The following is a 23,147-nucleotide window of genomic DNA, read 5'->3' as shown; positions in this document are numbered from 1 at the left end:
CACTGTAAATCAGCACAACCCTGGTATAAACTATCGTGTCAGGAATATAATAAGGCCTCCTATAATAATGCATCATTACCATTCAAGAATCAGTATACATTAGGCTTGTGAAAAGAGCTTTGGGAATGCAAAGCTCCTATCTGGAAGAATGCCAGGCTGCCACAAGTGGAACAAAACAAGTTCTGATCAGCAACTCTGCAGGTCTGAAATTCACATACAAAACCCATTTCATAAATGCAAAATAGCCTGTGTACAGGACAGAAGCATAGAATAGAGATACTTTCTATGCCCATACAACCAGAATGATGTTGTTATCTCAAAAGTGATAGAGAGGGGAATTATTTTATCTTACTTATATAGCAGCATTAATTCTGCAGCACTTTACCGACATCACTGTCCCCTTTGGGGCTCACAGTCTAAAATTCCCTATCAGTATGTCTTGGAGTGTGGAGGAAACCCAAGCAAATACAGGGAGAACATACAAACTCCATGCAGATGTTTTCCTTGTGGGATATAACCCAGGACCCCAGCGCTACAAAACAACAGTGTTAACCACTGAGCCACCGTGCTGCCAACAAGGCAACTATCTGTAGAAGTTCTAATGATGACCATGCAGTGACATGTTACCCAAAGTGACCACTATCAAAAATATTCTGATCACTTTATTAACTAAAAGCAGATCTGCCACTGGATTTTGTAAAGTTAATGATAATGAGTACCTCCTCCAATAGCTGCTGCTCCTCCACTGAACTTGGAGCAGTTTTTCTTTAGTTTCCAATTGACTGCACTCCTGCTACTGAGGGACAATTTTCCTTTTAAAGTTTATGCCAAAGGATGTTTGGTCAGCATCAAAGGAGGAAAAAGCAATCAAAACAGCTACACCCACAGACCTTCTATACACCCAGTTGGCTGTAGGAAGTTTGCACCATTACCACCACCAGGCCATAACTTTGGAAAGTAGAGGCACAAGAGGAAGTGAAATTATTTAAAAAATAATAAAAATTATATATATATATATATATATATATATATATATATATATATATATATATATATATATATATATATATATATATATATATATATATATATATATGTTCCAGAATAAGTGGAGTAAAATCCAGTGAAAAGGTTTTTTGTTTTTTCCCCACACAAAAATTAAAAAAATAAAATCGCTCCAAAATGCTGGTTACTAGGGCCTCATTTCCTCCTAACTTGCCGACATGTAAAATCCACCTCCAGCAGCAGAGAGACAGATTTCAGAAGTTAGGGGTAGGTAGTTCTAGTTTCTGCTCATTTGTGTCATAAGCAATACTGTATAACAACGACAGATGAGGGTTTCAGATCGGAACTGACATCCCATTTGATTAGGTGGGGGAGGACTGCATGATGGGAAGTTAGGGAAGAGAAAGAGCAGCACATATAGTGCTGGCAGACCGCTAACAGGCTATCTTGCAGAATTCTAGGAAAAAGTCAAGATGTGTAAAACAGGATCGGTCCACTGTGAGGGGGAGGAAGGGTATCTGAGCACTAAACACGACAAATGCCATCAATGACAGGTCAGCAGATGCTTCTGTATCATATTTGTGCGTTAATTGTACAAATGGCATAGTTGGAATACACCCCCCCAGTGTTCTTGCCAACATATAGTGACCCTGCATTGCCAATGCACGTGCCCAAATTCCTTCAGCCAATCAGAAAGGCTTAAAGGCTGATTCAGTATAACTATAGACTCAAATATGCTTAGGACATGTCCAAAAGCAGCAAATAAATAAATTCTTTTAGCTCAATTTTTAACCACATACATAGCCACCCTGACATAAGTGTGTAACACTTACACTTGAAAGGTAACTTAGAGGCCCCCTAATACATTTGGATATGTTATAGGTCTTTCCTTACACTTGATAAAGGCACCCTTAAGTCATAACTCACTGCGTCTTTGAGACTGTTCTAACCAATAAAGAATCACCTGTCCTTACTTACCTGAGGACTGGATTAGTTCCTTACTAGCACTTTGCTCCCTTGGTGATGTTCTACCGCCCACAGTAAAATATATCCAAATTTACCACAAGTCCTTCTACTTATCAGTGCTTCTGGGCAACTTCCAGCATTTTGAGCCACAGACATTAGGCTACAGACTGCATTACTAATATATGCCTAAAAGTGTTGTCTATCCTAGTACTATGTACCAATGAGCGTCTCCATATACCACCACATGGTTGTTTTTCAACACCTAAACAATCATGTCCTTAACCCTACTGGCGCCTCTACTATCCCCCTCCCCCCTTTTCTCAAATTTTGCTTCCATCTACACCAGATATCCTAAGTGCACAGTGTTCTACCCAAATAACCAGGCATCACATGAGCAGGAGTCCCAACAATATAACTTGGCAAGAAGTGCACTTCTGTACCAAACCTTGTGACACTGAGAACATTGCTTGGCCTGCACCCAGTAAAGTAGAAACCAGTTACATGGAAGGTAAACATTAGAAATTGAAGAGATTAACTGAGCCAAAAGATGACTTCATCTCATTTCAGGAGTTGTATAATATTTAACAAATTATTCTGTATTAACAGTTCAGGAATCACAGGTTTCCCTTAAAAGACTGTCTCAAATTGGCAAATCAAATTAACAATTTATTACCCCTTATTACAGGGGCTTTCCAGCCTCTTAGGCTGCGTGCCCACGTTGCGGATTACAAGCGTTTTTGATGCGGAATTTCCGCAGCGTAAACGCTAGGTAATCCCCACCCCATGGTCCCCAATGAGAATCCGCAAGTTCTATGCCCATGCTGTAGATTTTTCCGCAGCGTTTATGCTGTGTTCAAAAATCCGCAGCATGTTCATTAATTTTGCGTTTCCGCAAGCGTAATTGCCTTATTCAATGCATGAAAAAACGCAAGACAATTCCGCATGTCGAAAACGCGCGATAAACGCGTGCGGAATTCCGCATGCGTTTTTCCGGGAGAGGACTTGCAGAAATGATGCAGAAATTTTCTGCTTCATTTCTGCAACGTGGGCACATAGCCTTAGGCTACATGTTTGCAGTCACTGACTACAGACCTGTGAATCCTCACACCGCGTGTCCTGCATGCAGAGAGGATTCTCTGGTGCCAGGTATGCAATTTGCTAACTTCCGGACACATTTTGATTAGACTGTGTCCGGCCTCAATCAATAAATTTGCATTGAGCGAGGCCATGACCATCTAGTCGGCATGTGGTCTCAAATGCACACCACATACTTGCATTGCTGCTCGCAGCACAGACACCAGAGAATTCCCACAGCATGTATTGTGCGCGCTGTGAGAATTTACATGTCTGCAGTCACTCTAAGGCCAGACAAACCCTTTAAAAATCCTACCAGTTCTCAAAAGCAGAGGGATTTTTAAATTCATAGGTGGCCGCTTTCCTAGGAAGGAGCGTGATCTTGCGAGAAGCATCGCTGGATCCGGCCAGCTTCAGTTCCCCTGCCCCCCTCCTCAGATGCTTCAGAAGTAAAGCTGCCTCCGCTATTTGTAGGAGACTGCACAGATCTGACAAGTAGCCAACCATTGCCGCTGGCATAAATGGCCAATCAATCAAGCAGGAGTACACCGTCCCATCCCCTGCACGCTGGAAGGCGGAAGGGGGGGTGCACTCCTGAAGAAAGATTAGACAGCCCCTTTAAAAGGAAGACCCGTTACTCCATCTAGAAATGTATGAATTGACAAATGGGCATTATGCCACTTTTTAAAAGGGATGCGTTAATGTAACCCAGCATTAGGGAAGTCAGACGGCTGAATAACATGGATGGGGATCACAATGCAATGCACGGACTGGCCGTCAACGCTCCTGACCCAAGCGTGACTCCTGCATAGAAATACATGCTGTTACGCTCTGGTTGGGAGAGCCGCCAGGCCGAGGGTTTCATGGTGATCCTCGTCCGTGTTATACGGCCATTTGACTCTTCCCTAGAATGTGCAGTATCATGTAAAAACCTGCCCCCAACTGTTAATGGTGAACTGATTCAAACATTTATAGTAGGAATGACAATGACGAAGTGCAGAGACCTAAGAAAATAAGCTGCAGAATAGTTAAAATATGAGGAATGCAAACCAAAACACTAAGACATGAGAGGAGAGCGGAGTCAATAGCTAAGTGACACAGTAACAAGAAGTAACAAGAACTTGATCATCATATTGTATTAGGAAATGGTAAAAGATGAACTGCATTTCTATGTAATGAGAACTGACCACTCCACATTAAAGGCGCTGTCCGATCCAAGATGAAAAGTCTGCAGTCACTCTTCGTGACTGCAGATTCGTGCCAGTGTGAACATCACACACTGTCACGATTCCCCTGTATTCCCAGAGTAGGTGGGTGTTCACGTGACTGAATGGATTTTACAACCACTTTCTACCTAGACTCAGCTACGCTAGAGTGTGGAGTATTTGAGGAGAGTCTAGTCGGCACATGACTGCAAGTATGCCAATCGCACAAACATTCAGTCACATAACAGCCAATCTGCATAGGGAATAAATGGAAGTTATTGCAGTGTGTGCATTGCATAGTTACAATTCAAGTCCGCAGACAGACTGGAAAACCCCTTAAGAGATTCAAACAAAAAAAAAAAAAAGTCATTACTTGGCTGCTTTTAAGCTTTGCTCTAGATTGTAGGTTGCAGTTCATCAGAATGATAGACAGAAAGTTCAGACATCTCAAGCAGCCCAGCTATCCCATGTGCTTTACAGTACTTTTCTGCTACTTCTGCAAGCATTGCACATCAAGATGATTTCTGTTACAGCAAGAGTAAAATGACTATGAAACTAGCAAGTCTCTTCACATATTGTAGCAAAAAAAAAAAAAAAAATGCATATCCAAAGTCTTAAGGCCCCATACACAGACAAGTTCTAATGTGTATGGGGGCCTTCCATCTCTAAAAATACTCAACATTACAATTGTTACATGCATCCAGGAATGGTTATAAGTGTGATCTGTGGCACCTCCACCGATCAAGCAAGCAGAACTTCTGTGGACCCCATTAGAATGGAGATGAAATCTCATCCATAGGACCTTAAAGGGGCTGTCACACGAGTAAAGTTCAGTTTAATCAATAGATATTGGCATAAAAATAATTTCCACAGATTGATATACTTAAAATAAAAATGTTCCTGTGCTGAGATAATCTTATAAATGTGCCCCTGCTGTGTACTGTGTAATGGCTGTGTCTGACCGTACAGGAACATGGTCTGATCATACCACATCTCCTGGGCAGGGGAGGAAGGAAAAGTGTATACAGATAGAATCAGCTGTGATCCCATGCTGTGCTTTTTTGTTTAAGGCTGTGTGCCCACGTAGCGTTTTACAAGCGTATATGCTGCGGAATTTCCGCAGCGTAAACGCTTGGGAAACGCTTGGTAATCCGCCCCCCATGGTCCCCAATGACAAGCCGCAATGTCAATGTCCATGCTGCGGATTTTTCCGCAGCGTTTATGCTGCGCTCAAAAATCCGCAGCATGTCCATTAATTTTGCGGACACGCAGCGTAATCGCCGCCATTGACTTGCATTGAAACGCATAATATCCGTGTCAGTACATTTGTACACACGGATATTATGCGTTTCTATGTGCGGATGGTACCCAAGTCTGGAGGAGAGGAGACTCTCATCCAGACCTGGGTACCATAGAAACTGTAAAAAAAAAGAATTTAAAATAAAAAATAAAGTTTATACTCACCTTCCGATGTCCTCCCGGTGTTTTGTCTGCTCCTTCCGGTGTCTTGCAATGCTCGCGCTGTTGTGAAGGACCTGCCATGACGTCACTGAGTCATGTGACCCATCACATGGCTCAATGACGTCACCGCAGGTCCTTCACATCACCACGAGCATTGCAAGACACCGGAGGGAGCAGACAAAACACCGGGAGGACATCGGAAGGTGAGTATAAACTTTATTTTTTATCATTCTATTCTTTTTTTTAACTATTACTTGGTCACACTATATATGCTGGTTGCATGGATTTATATAGTGTGAACAAGTTGTCAAGCACTTTTCCAAGTGATGCTAAAATCGCTTGGAAAAGCGCTTCATAACCTGCATGCAAAGACGCTTCACAAACGCTTCTACCTGGAGGGAAAAAAGCATGTAAAATCCGCATGCGTTTTTCCTGCCAAGGAGAAGCGTAAAAAATATGCAGCATTTCTGCATCGTGGGCACATAGCCTAAGGCTGTGTGCCCACGATGCGTTTTTGGTGCATAATTGCAACGCGTAAACGCTCCAGAAACGCATTGCATACCTTATCCCATGACATTCTGCAAGTTCTGTGCACATGATTCGTATTTTTTCTGTGCAGATTTTACTCGCAGAAAAAATACGGACATGACCAATCTTGGGTGTTTCTGCATGCAGATTTGCCTATACAAGGCATTGGAAAAACGCATAGCAAATACGCATGCACATACGCGTCAAATACGCATGTAAAAAACGCATGCGTTTTTCTGCCAAGGAGATGCAGAAATGCTCTGGAAAATTTCTGCATCGTGGGCACTAAGCCTAAGGTAAAACATTGCTTACAAACAGGCAGTGAACTGTTTTACCTCACAACAAGAATCCGCTGTGATCCCCTGATCGCCTAGATGTGGTATGATCAGACCATTTCTCTGCACAGTCAGTAAGACACAGCCATTACACAGTACCCAGCAGGAGAACGTTTATAAAAGATTATTTCAGCATACAAACATTTTTATTTAACACATCCAATTATAGAAATTATTTTTATTCCAAGATCTATTAAAATGTTCTTTGTTCGTGGGAAAACCCCTTCAACACCTTTTCATAGGACATACAATTAAAACCTTTCACAGCCCCATCATGAACGGGGAGGTGCTTACCTTGTGAACCAGCAGGTGGCTGGACTTACATTAGGAGCTGATGTAACACTGCTGGTTTATCTAATAGATGGCACATGCACCAAAGTCCTGACAGCAGATAGATTGTCCTGTCCTCTCCAGTATCGGCTTTCAGCCGTTGTCTGCTCGGCACCCTTACAATTTCATCCTCCCTATAGGCGGTGCACGGCCATGTGAGGACACCAAACATCCAGTTCGGGCTTGTGCACACGAGTGTATAAACCGGACGAGTGATATCAGATTTTTTTTAATCGGACAGCACACTGACCCATGTTATTCAATGGATCAGCGCACAGATGACATTGTTTTCACTGAACGATTCTGTTTGTGAAAAAAAGTAGCAATATGCTACGATTTGACTCATTCAAATCTATGGGTGCGAGGAATAAAAAAAAAACAAAAAAAACAAAACACCCCACTTTTCTGGATTAAAAATCTATTTTTTCATACCGTCGAGTGACCCTAGCCTAATCATAAGTTCAGTAATCCATTCAGATCAATTGTTTTATTAATGGAAATGAAGCATCGTTACATGCTATAGCCTATGTGTTTCCAGCCATGAATTAAAGGGAATGTTCAAAATTCACAGAATTAACACGTGATGATGGTAATTATAAGAAATACAATAATGTTACAGGTTTTCTTGCTCCGGTTGCTGGACATATAAAGAGACGGTCAGTAGAACAAATCTGAACCCGGCCACACATGGCCTGCGGATTTCTACACAATTCCTCAAGTGTGCATGATGCAGCCAGAGCTGCTCCCCGGAGGGCACAGAATTGGGCAAGCTGAAAGCCAACACACCCAAACCCCGTTTCCTACTCATTTCAGAAAACAGTTTGAGCTGAAATTTCCAGTATATAGCTGGCTATTGTGTGGACAAAGGTGAGGAGAATCAGTCATTATGGCAGCTGTAGACTGGTTACACACAGATGCTGGACTTCCCAGCCCGTGAGACGGGCACCGTGCGCTTTCAGAACATCTGGATCCTCTTGTTTAGCATTCACACAAAGATTTGGTTCATCCACCAGGAAAATATTTTCTCCTTTATGTTCAGTTTATTGTCAAGGGATTAGACTGATTTATGAACATCTAGCAAAGGAATGAGAATCTGGGAATTTGTAAAATATATAAAGAGAACCTGTCACGAACTGGGTCTTCTCCGCCCTGTGCAACTACACGGCTACGTTCCCACAATGAGCTCTTGGTGCGTTTTTTTGACACGGTTCATTTTTGCTACGTAAAAAATGCAACATCTTACAGATCCAGCAAAGTGGATGACATTTTTTCACTAAGTGTATTCTGACCTGCAACATGTCAATTTCTCTTGCGCGTCCGCTCAGTTTTCTGTGTGGATTTTCCCCATAGATTTCTATTAGGTGCAGAAAATCTGCAGGTAAAAATGCACTTGCGTTTATAGCACACTTCCACAGAGGAAACGCATCAAAAACGCATGGAATCCGCACCCAAGTATGTCCATTAAGTTGTCAACGAAAATGCAACTTTATTTAAAGCATGACACACCAAAGAGGCTTAAAACAGGAGCATCAAAAATGCATGTTTAAATAATAAAAAAAAAATAAAAAATGAAAAACAGCAAGTAACCTAAACTAAATAGGTGCAGAGACTCAGCAGTGTCAAAAGGTCATCGTGAGAACAAACTCCAAAAGGTCCAAATCACTCTGCCGCTCCATCTCAGGCTCACTTGCCCCTCATTAAGGCTACAGATTGTTCATGTATATCCAGTCCACACACCCAAGGAGCTAAATGCTGTCATCCGTTACAGAAATGGCAGTAATTCCCAACGCCACGCACATAACATACTGACCGTCACAAGCCGTACACAGGGCACATGGACAAGTTGCCACCTGGTCTCTTAAGGAAAGCTTAGGTTCTTTAGAAAAACAAGGCAACATTTTAGATTGTAATAAAAGAAACCGTGCCTAAATTCTAAAAAATAAGGAAACAACGGTCATACATAATGTGTATAAACAGTTGTGAATATTAGAAGAAAAGGAAAAAAAAAAAAGTCCTGTGCTGAAAAATCCTGGTAAAGTCATTTTCTGCTCCCCAGAACATGAACAGAAAGTGTACACAAACCCAGTTGGCTCAGGTCACCAACTTCTGTCACCACAAGGGGAATTATCCAATGTTTATACACTATTCGGTATTGGGGATGGGTAGTACAATAGTCCTTCTCCTTACCGATACACCCACTGGGAGGGGACTTCTTCATACATACACACCATGAACTACCCACTTTAACCATGGTGTTACCGCAAAGCAGGAGGAGGGAAACATTTACAGATCACACAGCCTATTAGACATTTCAGAGTTAGTGGAAGAGGTGGGGATTTAGGAATAACTAAATATTATAAAATAAATATATCTCTTGCCTCCAAGAATCCCGTCTGGATAGATTTCTGAGGCACAGCAGACACTGACAATTCCGACAATGATTGAAAATGTTCCTGGTCTCTATTGCTCATAGCAGGTTTATTCAGAATTACACAAAATCCTTGAAAAACAGTTGATAGAGAAAAAAAACAAAAGGCAAAACACTGTCAAGGACTCAAGTTGTAAAGGTCTCCCAGCTGTGATAAGCCCCCCTAGGCATTAGACTAAAGTCGGCTGCACCCTCAGATATCCATGGGTGTAGGAGCGGCGGAAAATAAAAATTGTGCATGTCCGATTTCGGACTGTCGATCGCCGTGTTCTCCTGAAGTTGAGCTACTGGCAGAGATGTCAGTCTGTTTCTTTCTCAAAGAAAACAGAAGCACTGGGCCAAACGAGATGATCATCTAACATTTACGGGGGGCTTTAGACTGGGATTACATTTCATTTTGATGAACTTGAGCCAAACACAAGGAAATAAGAGTCTTTTCCATAATAAAAAAAAATCTTCTGATGCCGGCATAGACGACTGTAGATTTATTATAGCAGGAGTTGCTTCCAACATTACATAGAGATCTCATGAAGACAGCCCCTGCATTATCAGTGCATATGAACACCACAGGGGGTCTCCTGTTTGGTTTACCCCTTTAGGCATTTGCCAGATGGCCAGTCCAGCCTTGCTCTGAATGCAGCGTAGTCCTCTTACACTGCACACTGACCGTGCACTCTCCTGCCGACTCGTTACTTCTGATCAGAGCCGGCGAGAGAGCGCACTGTCATTGTGCAATATGCACAGTGTGAAGAATCTACCAAGCATCGGTCGGAATTGACAGCCAACACATGAGCAGTAGAGCAGAGACTAGCCCAGACCCTGTAATGGATGTCACTGATAGCACTTCAGGGGGAGGCAGGGGCTAAGGCAGAGACCCCCGATGACAAACCATTTGACTATCCCAGCATGCACTGGGATTCTCACACAAAGCATAAAAGCAGCAAGAAAAAAAAAAAAAAAGCAGTGGGATGTACTCACTAGTGTAGTGAGGGAAGGATATGGAATTTTGAATTAAAGTATATTAGAAAAAAGATTAGATAGGCATTTAAAATGAAAATTAATTTGTGATTTAGACCACCCCTTTAAGTTTTTTGGTTGATATGTCGCTTCCATAAAGTGAAGACAGATTACTTATCTCAATAACATTACACACTGCCTTTCCACAAGAGATTGCATCAGGCAAAACTAAAAGCACCTCAGTGTTTACTAGCCTATTAAATATATACGATATGACAGCATTGGGAACTGCAGGCAGTAGCCAGGGCTTGGGTGTCTGCCAAGTAACAAACACATTACCAAGTTTTCCTTTGTGACTCATCAAAATATTTGCTTTGCTCTTAAGTACACTTTAGTATAAAACCGGTGTGCTGAAGAAATACTGCTGCTATTGGAGCGTGCAACATATTCCAAACCCAACTAATAGTTTATGAAATAGTCCTGTTAATGGCTCTAAAACAGCCCCATTAAAAGGGAATCTGTCAGTAGGATCACTCCACTTAAGCCATCTATTTGGGCACGCAGGTCATGGGATCACAGATATCAACGTATCACTTGTCAGCTTCCTATGACTTACCTGCCCATACAGATGGTTTATTAGGGGTGATCCCACTGACAGATCCCCTTTAAGCCATTTGCCCACACAGTGAAGAAAATCAGTGCAGTTTCAAGTGCATGCTGTCCATTTCTACCAATATGGAGAAAAACAGCTCTGGAAGAGTGAATGTATATGTTTTCACATCAGTGCATTGCAGAGGATTAAAACCAAAGTTTTCATGGTGACAATGACATTGGTGGCAGTGGCATCGTTTCTACACTTGTAGCAGATTCTGCTGCAGATTACCCCATCCATTATAGAGGTAGTGGGGTTCTGCTTTTTACCCACCATGTTGTCAGGCTTCTGCAGTAACAGTTTATGGCATGAAATGCAGGACAATTATACAATTGTGTGCCTGCTGCTGCTATTAGTGGGAACCCAACAACTCTAGTTTAAAAAAAACAAAAACAACAGGATCCAGAACCAAAGTGGTTTAAATTCGGTTTTGGCAGCATAGTAATTCACCAGCAATAATCTGGTAAGGAGCAAACTTAAAAAAAAATAAAGTTATTTGCTTGTCAGAGAAGAATCAGCAAATGTCTTGTGACAATTTCCATAGTCTGTTTTATACTAAAGTGAATACGAATAACTAATGGGGTAAGCGAGTGGTCAAGGGCCCAAAGATCTGGACAGAACTACAGTATGTGCAACTCACTGACCTCGTGGGTCTTAAGAAGAGTCAATTACAAAGTCTAGAGATACAAGTGGTCTTTGGCCTTCACCCACATATTCGTATAACATATTTCTAAGTGAATCATCCGCCAATGACCAACACTGGAAAACCATTTGGGACAAATTTTTTTACAGGGTTACCATCAATTACTTTGGAGTGCACACATGGCCAACTCTCTCCTGGTGACCTTTACTTGGTACCACTGGAAGCTGTGATCATACTGTAATGCATGGAGGCACCATATGGTGAGATATCTTAGCAATATACAGCATTCATATTTACTTCCCTACCCCCAAAATCTAAAACCTGTATAAGGCTATGTGCCCACGATGCAGAAATGCTCCGGATTTTTCCTGAGCGTTTCTGCATCTCTATGGCAGAAAAAACGCATGCGGATTGTACATGCGTTTTTCCTGCCAGGGACATGCGGATGTGAAGCGTTCTTCACATGCATTTCCGCATGCGGGTTGACAAGCGCTTTCCAAGCAAATTTAGCGTCACTTGGAAAGTGCTTGTCAGCTTGGTTACACTATATAAATCCATGCAACCGGCATGGATTTATATAGTGTGACCGTAAAGAATGGTTAAAAATAAAAACATAAATCTATACTTACCTTCCGATGGCCCCCGGTGTCTTGCTTCCCTCCGTTCTCCCTTGCCGGCAGATCGCGGTACACTGAAGGACCTGCCGATGTCAGCATCGCGTGACCCGTCACATGACTGATGTCAGCGCAGGTCCTCCAGTCCATCGCGAGCTGCCGGCAAGTGAAGACCAGGAGAGCGGGGGACAACAGAAGGTAAATATAACATTTATTTTTGATTTTATTCTTTTTTTCACAGTTTCTATGGTCCAGAGGAGAGTCTCCTGTCCTCCACACCCAGGTACTATCCGCACATTGGAACGCATGGAATGCGCATCTACATATGCAGTGATGCGGAATCCATGCGTTCCAATGCAAGTCAATGGCGGCGAAAATGCAGCACTTCCGCAAAATAATTGGTAGTGCTGCGCTTTTTTCCGCAATGATAATCCGCAGCGGAAATTTCCGCAGCATGTGCACAGCACGCGGATTAACATGCGTTTTTTAAGCGTTTCTGCAGCGTTTTTGCCGCTGCGGAAAAGCTTAAAAAACGCATCGTGGGCACACAGCCTAAGTGTCCTTTGCCATTATATAACACAAACATATTAATTAAAAATGGAGGGGGCCAAAAGTTAGGCAACAAGCACTAAGAGTCCCATAGGTTTGCAGTGTCAGCAATAGTTGAAAAAGATGAACAAGACAAAAGGGTATCGTTTTGTAATTTATCCCCCAGCAGCAATTTGAAGTTTTTAAAAAACACAGTAAGGCTGTGTGCCCACGATGCGTTTTTAATGCGTTTCTGCAGCTGCGGAAACGCATTAAAAACGCATGGTAGAAGGACTGCAATGTTCCCCAATGATAATCCGCATGTGCTGTGCACATGCTGCGGAAATTTCCGCTGCACATTATCATTGCGGAAAAAAATGCAGCACTACCAATTATTTTGCGGAAATGCTGCATTTTCGCCGCCATTGACTTGCATTACAACGCGCCAATACCGCAAGACTGCATTTGTACTTGCGTAATTGGCGCGTTCTAATGTGCGGATGGTACCCGGGTGTAGAGGAGAGGAGAGTCTCATCCACACCCAGGTACCATTAAAAAAAAGAATAAAATAAAAAATAAATGTATACTTACCTTCTGGCGGCCCGCGCTGCGCTCCTCCTTGCTTGGCGGCAGTTCACAGAGGATTGAAGGACCTGCGCTCAGAGTCATGTGACGGGTCACGCGATGCTGACGTCGGCAGGTCTTTCAATTCACCGCTGCCGGCAGCCGGGACCGAGCGAAACAAGCCAGCGCAGGCCATCGGAGGGTAAGTATATATTTATTTTTTACCACTCTCTCGGTCACAGTATATAAATCCATGCTGTTTGCATGGATTTATATAGTGTGACCTAGTTGTCACAAGAACTTTCCAAGTGATGCTAATCGCTTGGAAAGCGCTTGTCAATCCGCATGCGGAAATGTCAGTGAATAACGCTCCATTTCCGCATGTCCCTGGCAGGAAAACCCATGTACAATCCGCATGTGTTTTTTTTCTGCCAGGGAGATGCAGAAACGCTCAGGAAAAAATCCTGAGCATTTCTGCATCGTGGCCACATAGCCTTATTCTCAGAATTCAGGGCACGAATAGTCAGCATGTGAAGTGTCCAACTGTGGCATACAGGAGTTAAAACGTTGCTTCCTGGCACAGTTCGGGAGCATGCACACGGCATCTTTTATACGCTGGAGTGCCGCCAAGATTTTCAAGTCAAATACGTTCAGGAAAACACTGTTTTTCCCATAGTGTATTTTGTGATGCAATTTGTGAAGTCTCCTTTCCATATGCTCAATATACAATAGTAACAGCTTATAAGGAGCAATCTACTATTTCTTTTCGCCTCTTCACGGCTTTTGAATTCTGAAGTGGTTAAAAGAAGTGATAAAAAGACCAAACATTTGCACAAGTAGGTAATATTGCTGTGCATTAGGTTTATTCTTTGTAGTGGATTTTTTTTTTTTAGGTGGAAAAAAAAAAAAAAAAAAAGCAACATGCCCTCAAGGCTATGTGCCCACGATGCAGAAATGCTGCATATTTTTTCCGCTTCTCCCTGGCAGGAAAAACGTATGCGGTTTTTACATGCGTTTTTCCCGCCACGTAGAAGCGTTTGTCAAGCGTTTTTGCATGCATTCCTGCATGCGGGTTATCAAGCGCTTTTCCAAGCGATTTTAGCATCACTTGGAAAGTGCTTGACAACTTGTTCACACTATATAAATCCATGCAACCGGCATGAATTTATATAGTGTGACCAAGTTAGTTAAAAAAAAAAAAAAAAAAAAGAATAAGAATGGTAAAAAATAAAGCTTATACTCACCTTCCGATTTCCTCCCGGTGTTTTCTCTGCTGCGTCCGGTGTCTTGGGCAGCTCGCGGTGGTGTGAAGGACCTGCGGTGACGTCATTCAGTCATGTGTCAGGTCACATGACTCAATGACGTCATGGCAGGTCCTTCACAACACCGCGACCCGTACAGCAGACCAGACGGAAGGGAGAAAACACCGGGAGGACATCGGAAGGCAAGTATAATCTTTATTTTTTATTTTAAATTCTTTTTTAACAGGTACTATGGTACCCAGGTCTGGAGGAGAGTCTCATCTTCTTCAAACACAGGTACCATCCAGAAATAGAAACACATAATATCCGTGTGTACAAATGTACTGACACGGATATTAAGCGATTCAATGCAAGTCAATGGCGGCGATTACGCTGCGTGTCCACAAAATTAATGGACATGCTGTGGATTTTTCCGCAATGATAATCCGCAGCGGAAATTCCCGCAGCATGTGCACAGCACATGCGGATCATCATTGGGGACCATGGGACACGTATTACCAAGCGTTTTTTAAGCGTTTTCGCTGCGGAAATTCCGCTTGAAAAATGCATAGTGGGCACGCAGCCTCAAAGCATGTGGAATGCACACAATTAGAGGGGAAACTATACAGATTTTCCAATGCCCAGATTCATCACATTGCTGTTGATGAGGGGGTGAGGTGGAGTGTGAGGCTCCATGTATGCCTCACAATAAATCTTCCTGGAGTAAGATCTGTGGTATAGTGACCGCTAATACTTCATAAATTTGAGGAAAGGCGGTCGCCACTCCCCATCCAGCTCTAGCTTCACCTACTTTGTCGGAACCGGACAAAAATAGCATGAACGCCGTTGCAAAATTTTAGCGCAGCCTTAATTGAGCCAAAATTTTACGACTTTACAAAGCTTTTTATAGCAGAATTCTGCCATAAAAATCTTTGTTGAATCGAGCCACTGCGGGAGAGGAGGAGATTACTATGGAACTACAAGAATGTGTTGTCAAAGTAGTGGGCAACCCCTTTAATAACATATGCACTTTGTACTGTGAAATCTGGACACAAATCCTCTTTAAAAGGATTAAATGCCATGGAAAAGTGAAAATATTTATATGAACATTTACAACCTCTAGGGATATCAACTGTGAATTAATCATGACAGTCCAATAAGTGACAAACGAAAGTGACTAATATATTCGTCTTGTCACCACCACGGTGCTAAGGTTTTGCAACACAAGAGGAAATAGTACAGTGCAAACCAGATGACACGCAATAACCACAAACTGAAAGGGATTTTTTTCAGGCTCATGTAATAAAGTAATTTGGGAATAAATCCGTTAAAGGCTTTATTAACATCACACTGTTTGTTCAATATAACGTGAATACTTCAGTATATTTATATGAAATTTATTCATAGCCTAAAATGAGCCACGTTTATTCCAATAAGTGTCTACTTGGCACGTTTGTTTTTTCACCACATTAAAAATACCCTATTAAGGAATATGGACATTATGGCAAGCCGCGGCTTTCCCCAGCAACAAAACTCAGACCCCAGAATATCACTTGGTAGAAAGTAGCTGAATGACGTAGCCTAGGGCGTGATTTGGGGCATCCTCCTGCTTATATGCCAAACGTCTCAAGGAATGCAGTAGGGCACAAGTATCTTTCTTTCAGCAAATAAAGTACAGCTGATGGGTAAGCACGGACCCAATAGCGGCGCCCACATCTTTTTAGTAAGAATAAGGCGGGTGCTACATGTGACGCACAACAGCAATTCTCGGAAATTTTAGAGCTCTGATTTCACTATAAATAAAACAGCAGAAAAGCTGCACAGAGTCATGTAACTTGCACTGAAGTCTAAGGTAAGAGTTGTGTGCGAATGGCGACCAACAACAGAGAATCCAACTGCGATGCAGCACGACACCATAGCAAATCATCACATCCAGTGTCGCTATCATTTCAGTGTTGCAAGACACATCGCCTTGTAGCCTTAGCTTAACTGTATGCAGCTACGGTAAATTTCTCTTCTGGCCACCCGAGACGTCTACGCTGCACAACATGGTCACCTGATATGATCAGATTTTGGAGCAGCACTTGCTTGCTTTTCTTCATTAGGACATCTAAATGATGCTTTAAGAGGAATCAGTTTTATCAGCAGGAAATTATAACTAGAGGCCTGGTAACCCTGCAACCATGTAGTCCTACATATTCATGAGCTCTGTATAACTCCGACCCGACCACTGATTGGCAACTTTCTGCCTATGCACAGTGTACACAGAAAGCGGTCATTCATTGTTGGGGGTGGGGGTTATACAGAGCTCAGTATTAGAGAACTACAGCAGATAAAAAAATTATTTAATTAAAACTGCAGCAAGCAGTCCAGTAAGTGACAGGTGGCTGGAATCAGGGTCCCCGTCTCTACATCGTGCTGCTCTCAGATTAGGTGGCAAAACCCTGGTGACAGATTACCTTTAAGCAATCTGTCATTGTCCTTCTGCACCATGTGACCCCACTTTCTAATCCTCGTAGGCACATACAAACAGTACATGAAGACAAATCACTGGCCACGCCATCAATTACTATGTGATGTGGTGTAGCTCTGTGATGTACAATTACATGTGATTCCTCCCTCAAAAGTGGCTCCTAAAGTTCAGCATCCAGAACTCCATAAACTCAGAATCTGATACAGCACAATAAGAATTACAAGCAGAGCGAGCCGGGCCCGCTGCGGCGAGGCCCGGGAGCTGGCCAGAGTGGCCCGGGCCCGTCGCCAATGACCTTACCCATTCTCTAATACGGCCACGTTCACAAGTCCAGTATATTACATCAGTATTTGTAAGCCAGGAGTGGAACAACAAGAGTAAAAGTATAATAGAAACATGTCACCATGTCTGTATTTATCACCCACTCCTGGTTTTGGCTTACACATACTGATGTAAAATACTGAAAGTGTGAACATGGCCTAAACATAATGCAAGATTAAATTGATCCCTGGCCTGAAGCAGCTCAAATGTGTGTCATGTTGAAGTGAGAAATAGAGACAGAGCTTGAAGCATTCCTAGAGTGTAGAGAGGACGCCAGTAACCCTGCGAGGGGAGGGGGCATTAGCTGTGGAGGCCAAGAATGTCCTGACTTTGTACTATAACTGCCATGTATTCTAAGAAAACAGGGCCGAGCCCTGGGCTCAAATCACACGTGACATAGGAACAAGCTTGTCTTATGTTTGCTATGCAGCAGGCTGTTTATTAGAGAAGTTCTGCAGTCATGCCACCTCCCCCTCACTTTCCCTGCACTATTGTGCAACAGTCATGGGGCTGGCCGGCTCTCCCAACCTTGTTTACAATTTCAAGTGCTCTCGAGGGCACGGCAAGACGCTGGCGAGGGGCGGCCAGTCTTGTGCACACGTGCACCGCAGGGCAATGTTACGGACCGTCATACGGCTTGTATATAAAAATCTGACATATGTAATTGTGCATTGACACAAAGTAAGTCATACTGTAACATCTGATACTTTGCCACAGGCATACTGAACGCAGAGTGTGGGCATGCAGGAAACAGGTAGCAATAAAGCTTTGTTTATTTCGAATTACTGCATACATAATGGTTACATTGTTGACAGCTGATGGCTTTTATATGCCGCTGTAAATTAGAAGACATAGGCCCGGGCTAGACGTTTAATAGCAGCCGTCATGTGACAGTTCACACAGGATTCCTTAGAACTGCAGCTGTTACCAGCAAAGGGGCAACAGAAGTGGTGCAACCACTGTCATAAAGCTCCAAAGGGGAATCTCCAGATTCACTAAGGCTACAGAGACAGCTATTACAGCAGAGGAACGTCTGGGGATTTAAAGAAAAATCAATGCACACATGATGCCGCCAAGTCGTACTTACTTGTAGATTTGCACACTTGCCACTAAAAACCCAGTAGGTTTGGCTTTCATTTTGCTACGGTTGCCATAATATGATACAACGTGCCCACATGACCAAAGTCATCTTGTATCCATAGGGAACCCATGTTAATTTACGTTTGAGCACCCTCCGGCGGCGCTACTTTTCAGATAGTCACACAGCTACTGCCATCCATCATGGTGACTTCACTAAGAACAACATGAGGTAACACAAAGCAGCATGGCACCGGTGCAGACAAAGGACTGCAGAGGTAGATAGACCTAAGATGGGCATATATATTAATGAGCCATCATTAGGGTCATCCATATCAGCTGTCTGCTGGTATTAGCTTCACGGATGGCCAGATGTGGGTGTTTAATGGGTAGTGGCCACTGCCGAGTACTGCTGCCCCGCTCCTGAGCAATGCAGCGCCGTTCAGGTTACATATGGCCACCGCTGGAGCCATTATCAGCGTACTGTGGGGGTGCCAAGTGAGACTGGCAAGTCAACAATATCCTATGTCGAGGGACCCCTGTAATGCCCTTTATTGTAGATGGCTGAAGGGACATTCTGCAGACAGCCATTTCCCCTGGACCCCACACAGCCTGGCTGAGCAGTGACTAATCCACTGCCAGACAACTCTCCAAATTAGCAAGTTTTAGCTCATATTTTACGCCTGCTGCTCCCGAGTATCCGCTCACAGGGTAATAATACACAGCAGCCTACACGCCCCCTTGTAAAGACCATAAACATTTAGCACTTTATAATAAGCCCCATATCTCTGGAGATGTATAAAAGACAAAGCAATACTCAGGGAAGTATGGGAGACAAGAAGTGCAAAAACTGCCCATCTTTGAGCTGTAGACAGGTCTCCTGTAAATCAACCCATGAGGTGGGATCCCCTCTGGAGGCCCCCGGAGACAGCACATTACATTGATTTCACTTTTGCCTATTGTAATGTTTCACCTAACCATGGGTGGCGCTGCAAGCAATGACAGATAACCATTCTACAGGTTTAGGTTCATGGGACAGTCTCTTTTAAATACTCTTAAAGGGATTTTCTAGGTTATGATCATATGACTGTCAGGCAGCCTTCTGTCAAGCAGATGACTCTTCAGGAAGAAACTCCCTCTCTGTGGCGTTTTGTACTCCTGAAGCTACGTTGACTTTTTTTTTATTTTTTTTTTTAGAATATTTTGGTTGTTTTATTAGTGATTTCTTCAAAGTTTGTCAAAAAATATGCATGCGGTTTCTGAAGCAAACTTGCTGACAAATGGCTCCAGAAGCAGCAGCCGCCCAAGTGTATTATAGCACAGAGCTCCTTCAAGGCAGACGACGCCTGAAGACCGGTCCGCTCACTAAGGGTATGTGCACACCATCCTTTCTGGCAGCACTTTGAAAGCAGTATACTTTCTGCTGCGTCCAAAGCGCTGCACGCAGGTAAACCCGCATATGTTCATTGAACCATGAGGATTCACCGCATCCTATACATTGCACTAATGCATTTCTCTTGTGGAGACTAGAGTCTCCGCAAGAGAGATTGACATGCTGCGATCTCTGAAGATAGGCCGCATGTCCGTCTCTGCGGGTGATCCGCCGCTGCACGGAGACACATAGTGGGCATGGGATTTGTACCAATCACATCTACTATGCTGTAACATCTGGCCGCTGCGTCCAATCCACGTTTACTGACCGTGTGCACATACCCTTAATGTTACCGCCTGGCTTCTTTGGAAACCTGAAGTGGTTAAAAGACCGAACGTTTTTCAGGCAGATTTCGCAGTGGATCCGCCACAACCCCGTCATGTGAAAATAACCTTAGGAGTGAGGCAGGACAGCGTTGGGCACCAAAGATGAACGACAAGGACGGCCTCTCCTGGAGCCAAGTGCATTATGCGGCGGGCGCCCACTGAGGAACATGGCACAACTCTCTTGTGATTATTTCACTAATCGAGCTGCTCTAAGGAAATTAAAGGGAACCTGTCACGCCCTAGTTGCTATGTACACTGCCCCCATTGCTTTGTTAGTGTTGCAATGTGCATCACTAATGAGCTTTTTTCATTAAAATCGGTGGTAGTATAATGATGTTATAACTTTAAATACACTTTGTCCTACCTGCTCCTTCAGTCATGGGAGTGTGATTGTCTCATTCAGTCAGTGGCGGCGCCGCCCATTTATTTGAATACTGCTCCCAGCAAGCACTATTATTGTGGGGCGCATGCACATTTCTACATGTCTGGCCGCTGGTCCCGCGCAGAGAAGCTGTGAACTACACAGCTGGTAACCACACAGCCTCACTGAGCAGGCGACCGGGCATGTAGAAATGTGCCTGCGCCCCACAATATCACAGCTTGCCGAGAACAGGATTCAAATACATGGGCAGCGCCAGCAGTGAGTGAATGCGGTGCTGCCCCTGACTGAATGAGAAGGATGTGACAGGTTCCCTTTAAGTAAAGACCGCTTGTACTGGGTGTCATGGTAATTACTGGGCGCCATCTTTCCTTGTAGTGACGGCATACAGCTTTACGCCATCACAGACAGTATAAAGCGAAGACACAGGACAGGGCACGGCAGAACAGCAGGCAGAGCAGGCGAGCCCTCCAGCACGGACCCCCACGTCACATGCGCACAGGGTACAGCAGGCGAGCCCTCCAGCACTGACCCCACATCACATGCTCACAGGGTACAGCAGGCGAGCCCTCCAGCACTGACCCCCACGTCACATGCTCACAGGGTACAGCAGGCGAGCCCTCCAGCACTGACCCCCACGTCACATGCTCACAGGGTACAGCAGGCGAGCCCTCCAGCACTGACCCCCACGTCACATGCTCACAGGGTACAGCAGGCGAGCCCTCCAGCACTGACCCCCACGTCACATGCTCACAGGGTACAGCAGGCGAGCCCTCCAGCACTGACCCCCACGTCACATGCTCACAGGGTACAGCAGGCGAGCCCTCCAGCACTGACCCCCACGTCACATGCTCACAGGGTACAGCAGGCGAGCCCTCCAGCACTGACCCCCACGTCACATGCTCACAGGGTACAGCAGGCGAGCCCTTCAGCACTGACCCCCACGTCACATGCGCACAGGGTACAGCAGGCGAGCCCTCCAGCACTGACCCCCACGTCACATGCGCACAGAGTACAGCAGGCGAGCCCTCCAGCACTGACCCCCACGTCACATGCTCACAGGGTACAGCAGGCGAGCCCTCCAGCACTGACCCCCACGTCACATGCTCACAGGGTACAGCAGGCGAGCCCTCCAGCACTGACCCCCACGTCACATGCGCACAGAGTACAGCAGGCGAGCCCTCCAGCACTGACCCCCACGTCACATGCTCACAGGGTACAGCAGGCGAGCCCTCCAGCACTGACCCCCACGTCACATGCTCACAGGGTACAGCAGGCGAGCCCTCCAGCACTGACCCCCACGTCACATGCTCACAGGGTACAGCAGGCGAGCCCTCCAGCACTGACCCCCACGTCACATGTGCACAGGGTACAGCAGGCGAGCCCTCCAGCACTGACCCCCACGTCACATGTGCACAGGGTACAGCAGGCGAGCCCTCCAGCACTGACCCCCACGTCACATGCTCACAGGGTACAGCAGGCGAGCCCTCCAGCACTGACCCCCACGTCACATGCTCACAGGGTACAGCAGGCGAGCCCTCCAGCACTGACCCCCACGTCACATGTGCACAGGGTACAGCAGGCGAGCCCTCCAGCACTGACCCCCACGTCACATGCTCACAGGGTACAGCAGGCGAGCCCTCCAGCACTGACCCCCACGTCACATGTGCACAGGGTACAGCAGGCGAGCCCTCCAGCACTGACCCCCACGTCACATGTGCACAGGGTACAGCAGGTGAGCCCTCCAGCACTGACCCAGTCACCAGCAGCCTTGCAGTGACAGCACTGCCCTAGGCCCCGGAGCCTCCCTGTTCTGCAATGTGCTCTTCAGACCTGCGGCTTCCATTACGCGGAGGGCCCGGAGCACGTCCTCCCGCCCAGCCCCACATGTGCCCGGCTGCAGAGCGAGGCTCGGGGCCTGCAGGCCGCGGCTTACCTCCAGGGGTGGTGGAGAAGAGCGTGCCGCCGGGGGTGGTGCAGTAGTCATGAGGTAGCTGAGAGGAGTCGCTGATGGGGATGGTCCTGGTGGGGATGGCCCGGCTCTGGCTGTGCTGGTGTCCGGCTGACATGGTTCCGGCCTGGAGTTATGTGAGTGTGGTGGTGAGGGGACAGAGAGCGGCGGACTGGGCGGAGCCGGGGCTGAGGTAGAGGGCGCACGGAGCGGGCGGATTGGCTGCGGCTCCTCTATTATTTCCCTTCCTTCTCTCTTTCTCCTCCGCCCTTCAGCCTCGGTCCCTGCGCCAGGAAGCGGGAGCGGAGCCAGGAAGTGATGCGGGAGCGTAACCCTCCCAGGCCGCGGCGTGCAGGCTGATGCAACAGGCTTAGGGGCCCGGTGCGGGGCGCTAATGGGGCGAGGGGTGAGATCGGGACAGGGACCCGGTCGGGCGATATTGGGGCAAGGTGCCCAGTACAGGCAATTAAGGGGACTGGTATGTCAGGGGGTGAGGGGTTCAGTGCAGGATAACAATGTGAGGGGCTCGGTTCAGGTGAATTAAAGGGGTTGTCCACTACTATTTAAAAACATCTGGATGATCTTTGTCATGTGGCCCCTTGGGAAAATTAATTGCCCACCCCTGCTCCACACTGTCCTCCTTTCCATACTGCACCA

At 45.3% G+C, this 23,147-nt stretch overlaps 1 protein-coding gene across 1 annotated transcript in view; it reads right to left on the bottom strand.

Moving 5' to 3' along the window:
- Positions 1–22,805, bottom strand: part of EIF4EBP2 (eukaryotic translation initiation factor 4E binding protein 2) — a 33,976-nt gene extending 11,171 nt beyond the window's left edge. Inside the window, exon 1 of the mRNA XM_073685733.1 lies at positions 22,476–22,805. Within this exon, the coding sequence (XP_073541834.1) occupies positions 22,476–22,608 (133 nt within the window). The 5' untranslated portion in view covers positions 22,609–22,805. The remainder of the gene's footprint in view (positions 1–22,475) is intronic.
- Between the last annotated feature and the right edge of the window lie 342 nt (positions 22,806–23,147).

The sequence above is a fragment of the Phyllobates terribilis genome, unplaced genomic scaffold, assembly GCF_046119375.1.
Source record: "Phyllobates terribilis strain yellow unplaced genomic scaffold, ASM4611937v1 Scaffold_5__5_contigs__length_657084704, whole genome shotgun sequence".
Classification (NCBI taxonomy): Eukaryota; Metazoa; Chordata; class Amphibia; order Anura; family Dendrobatidae; genus Phyllobates; species Phyllobates terribilis.
Note: the sequence above shows the minus strand (reverse complement) of the source record. Positions and strands in the feature narration are given on the sequence as shown.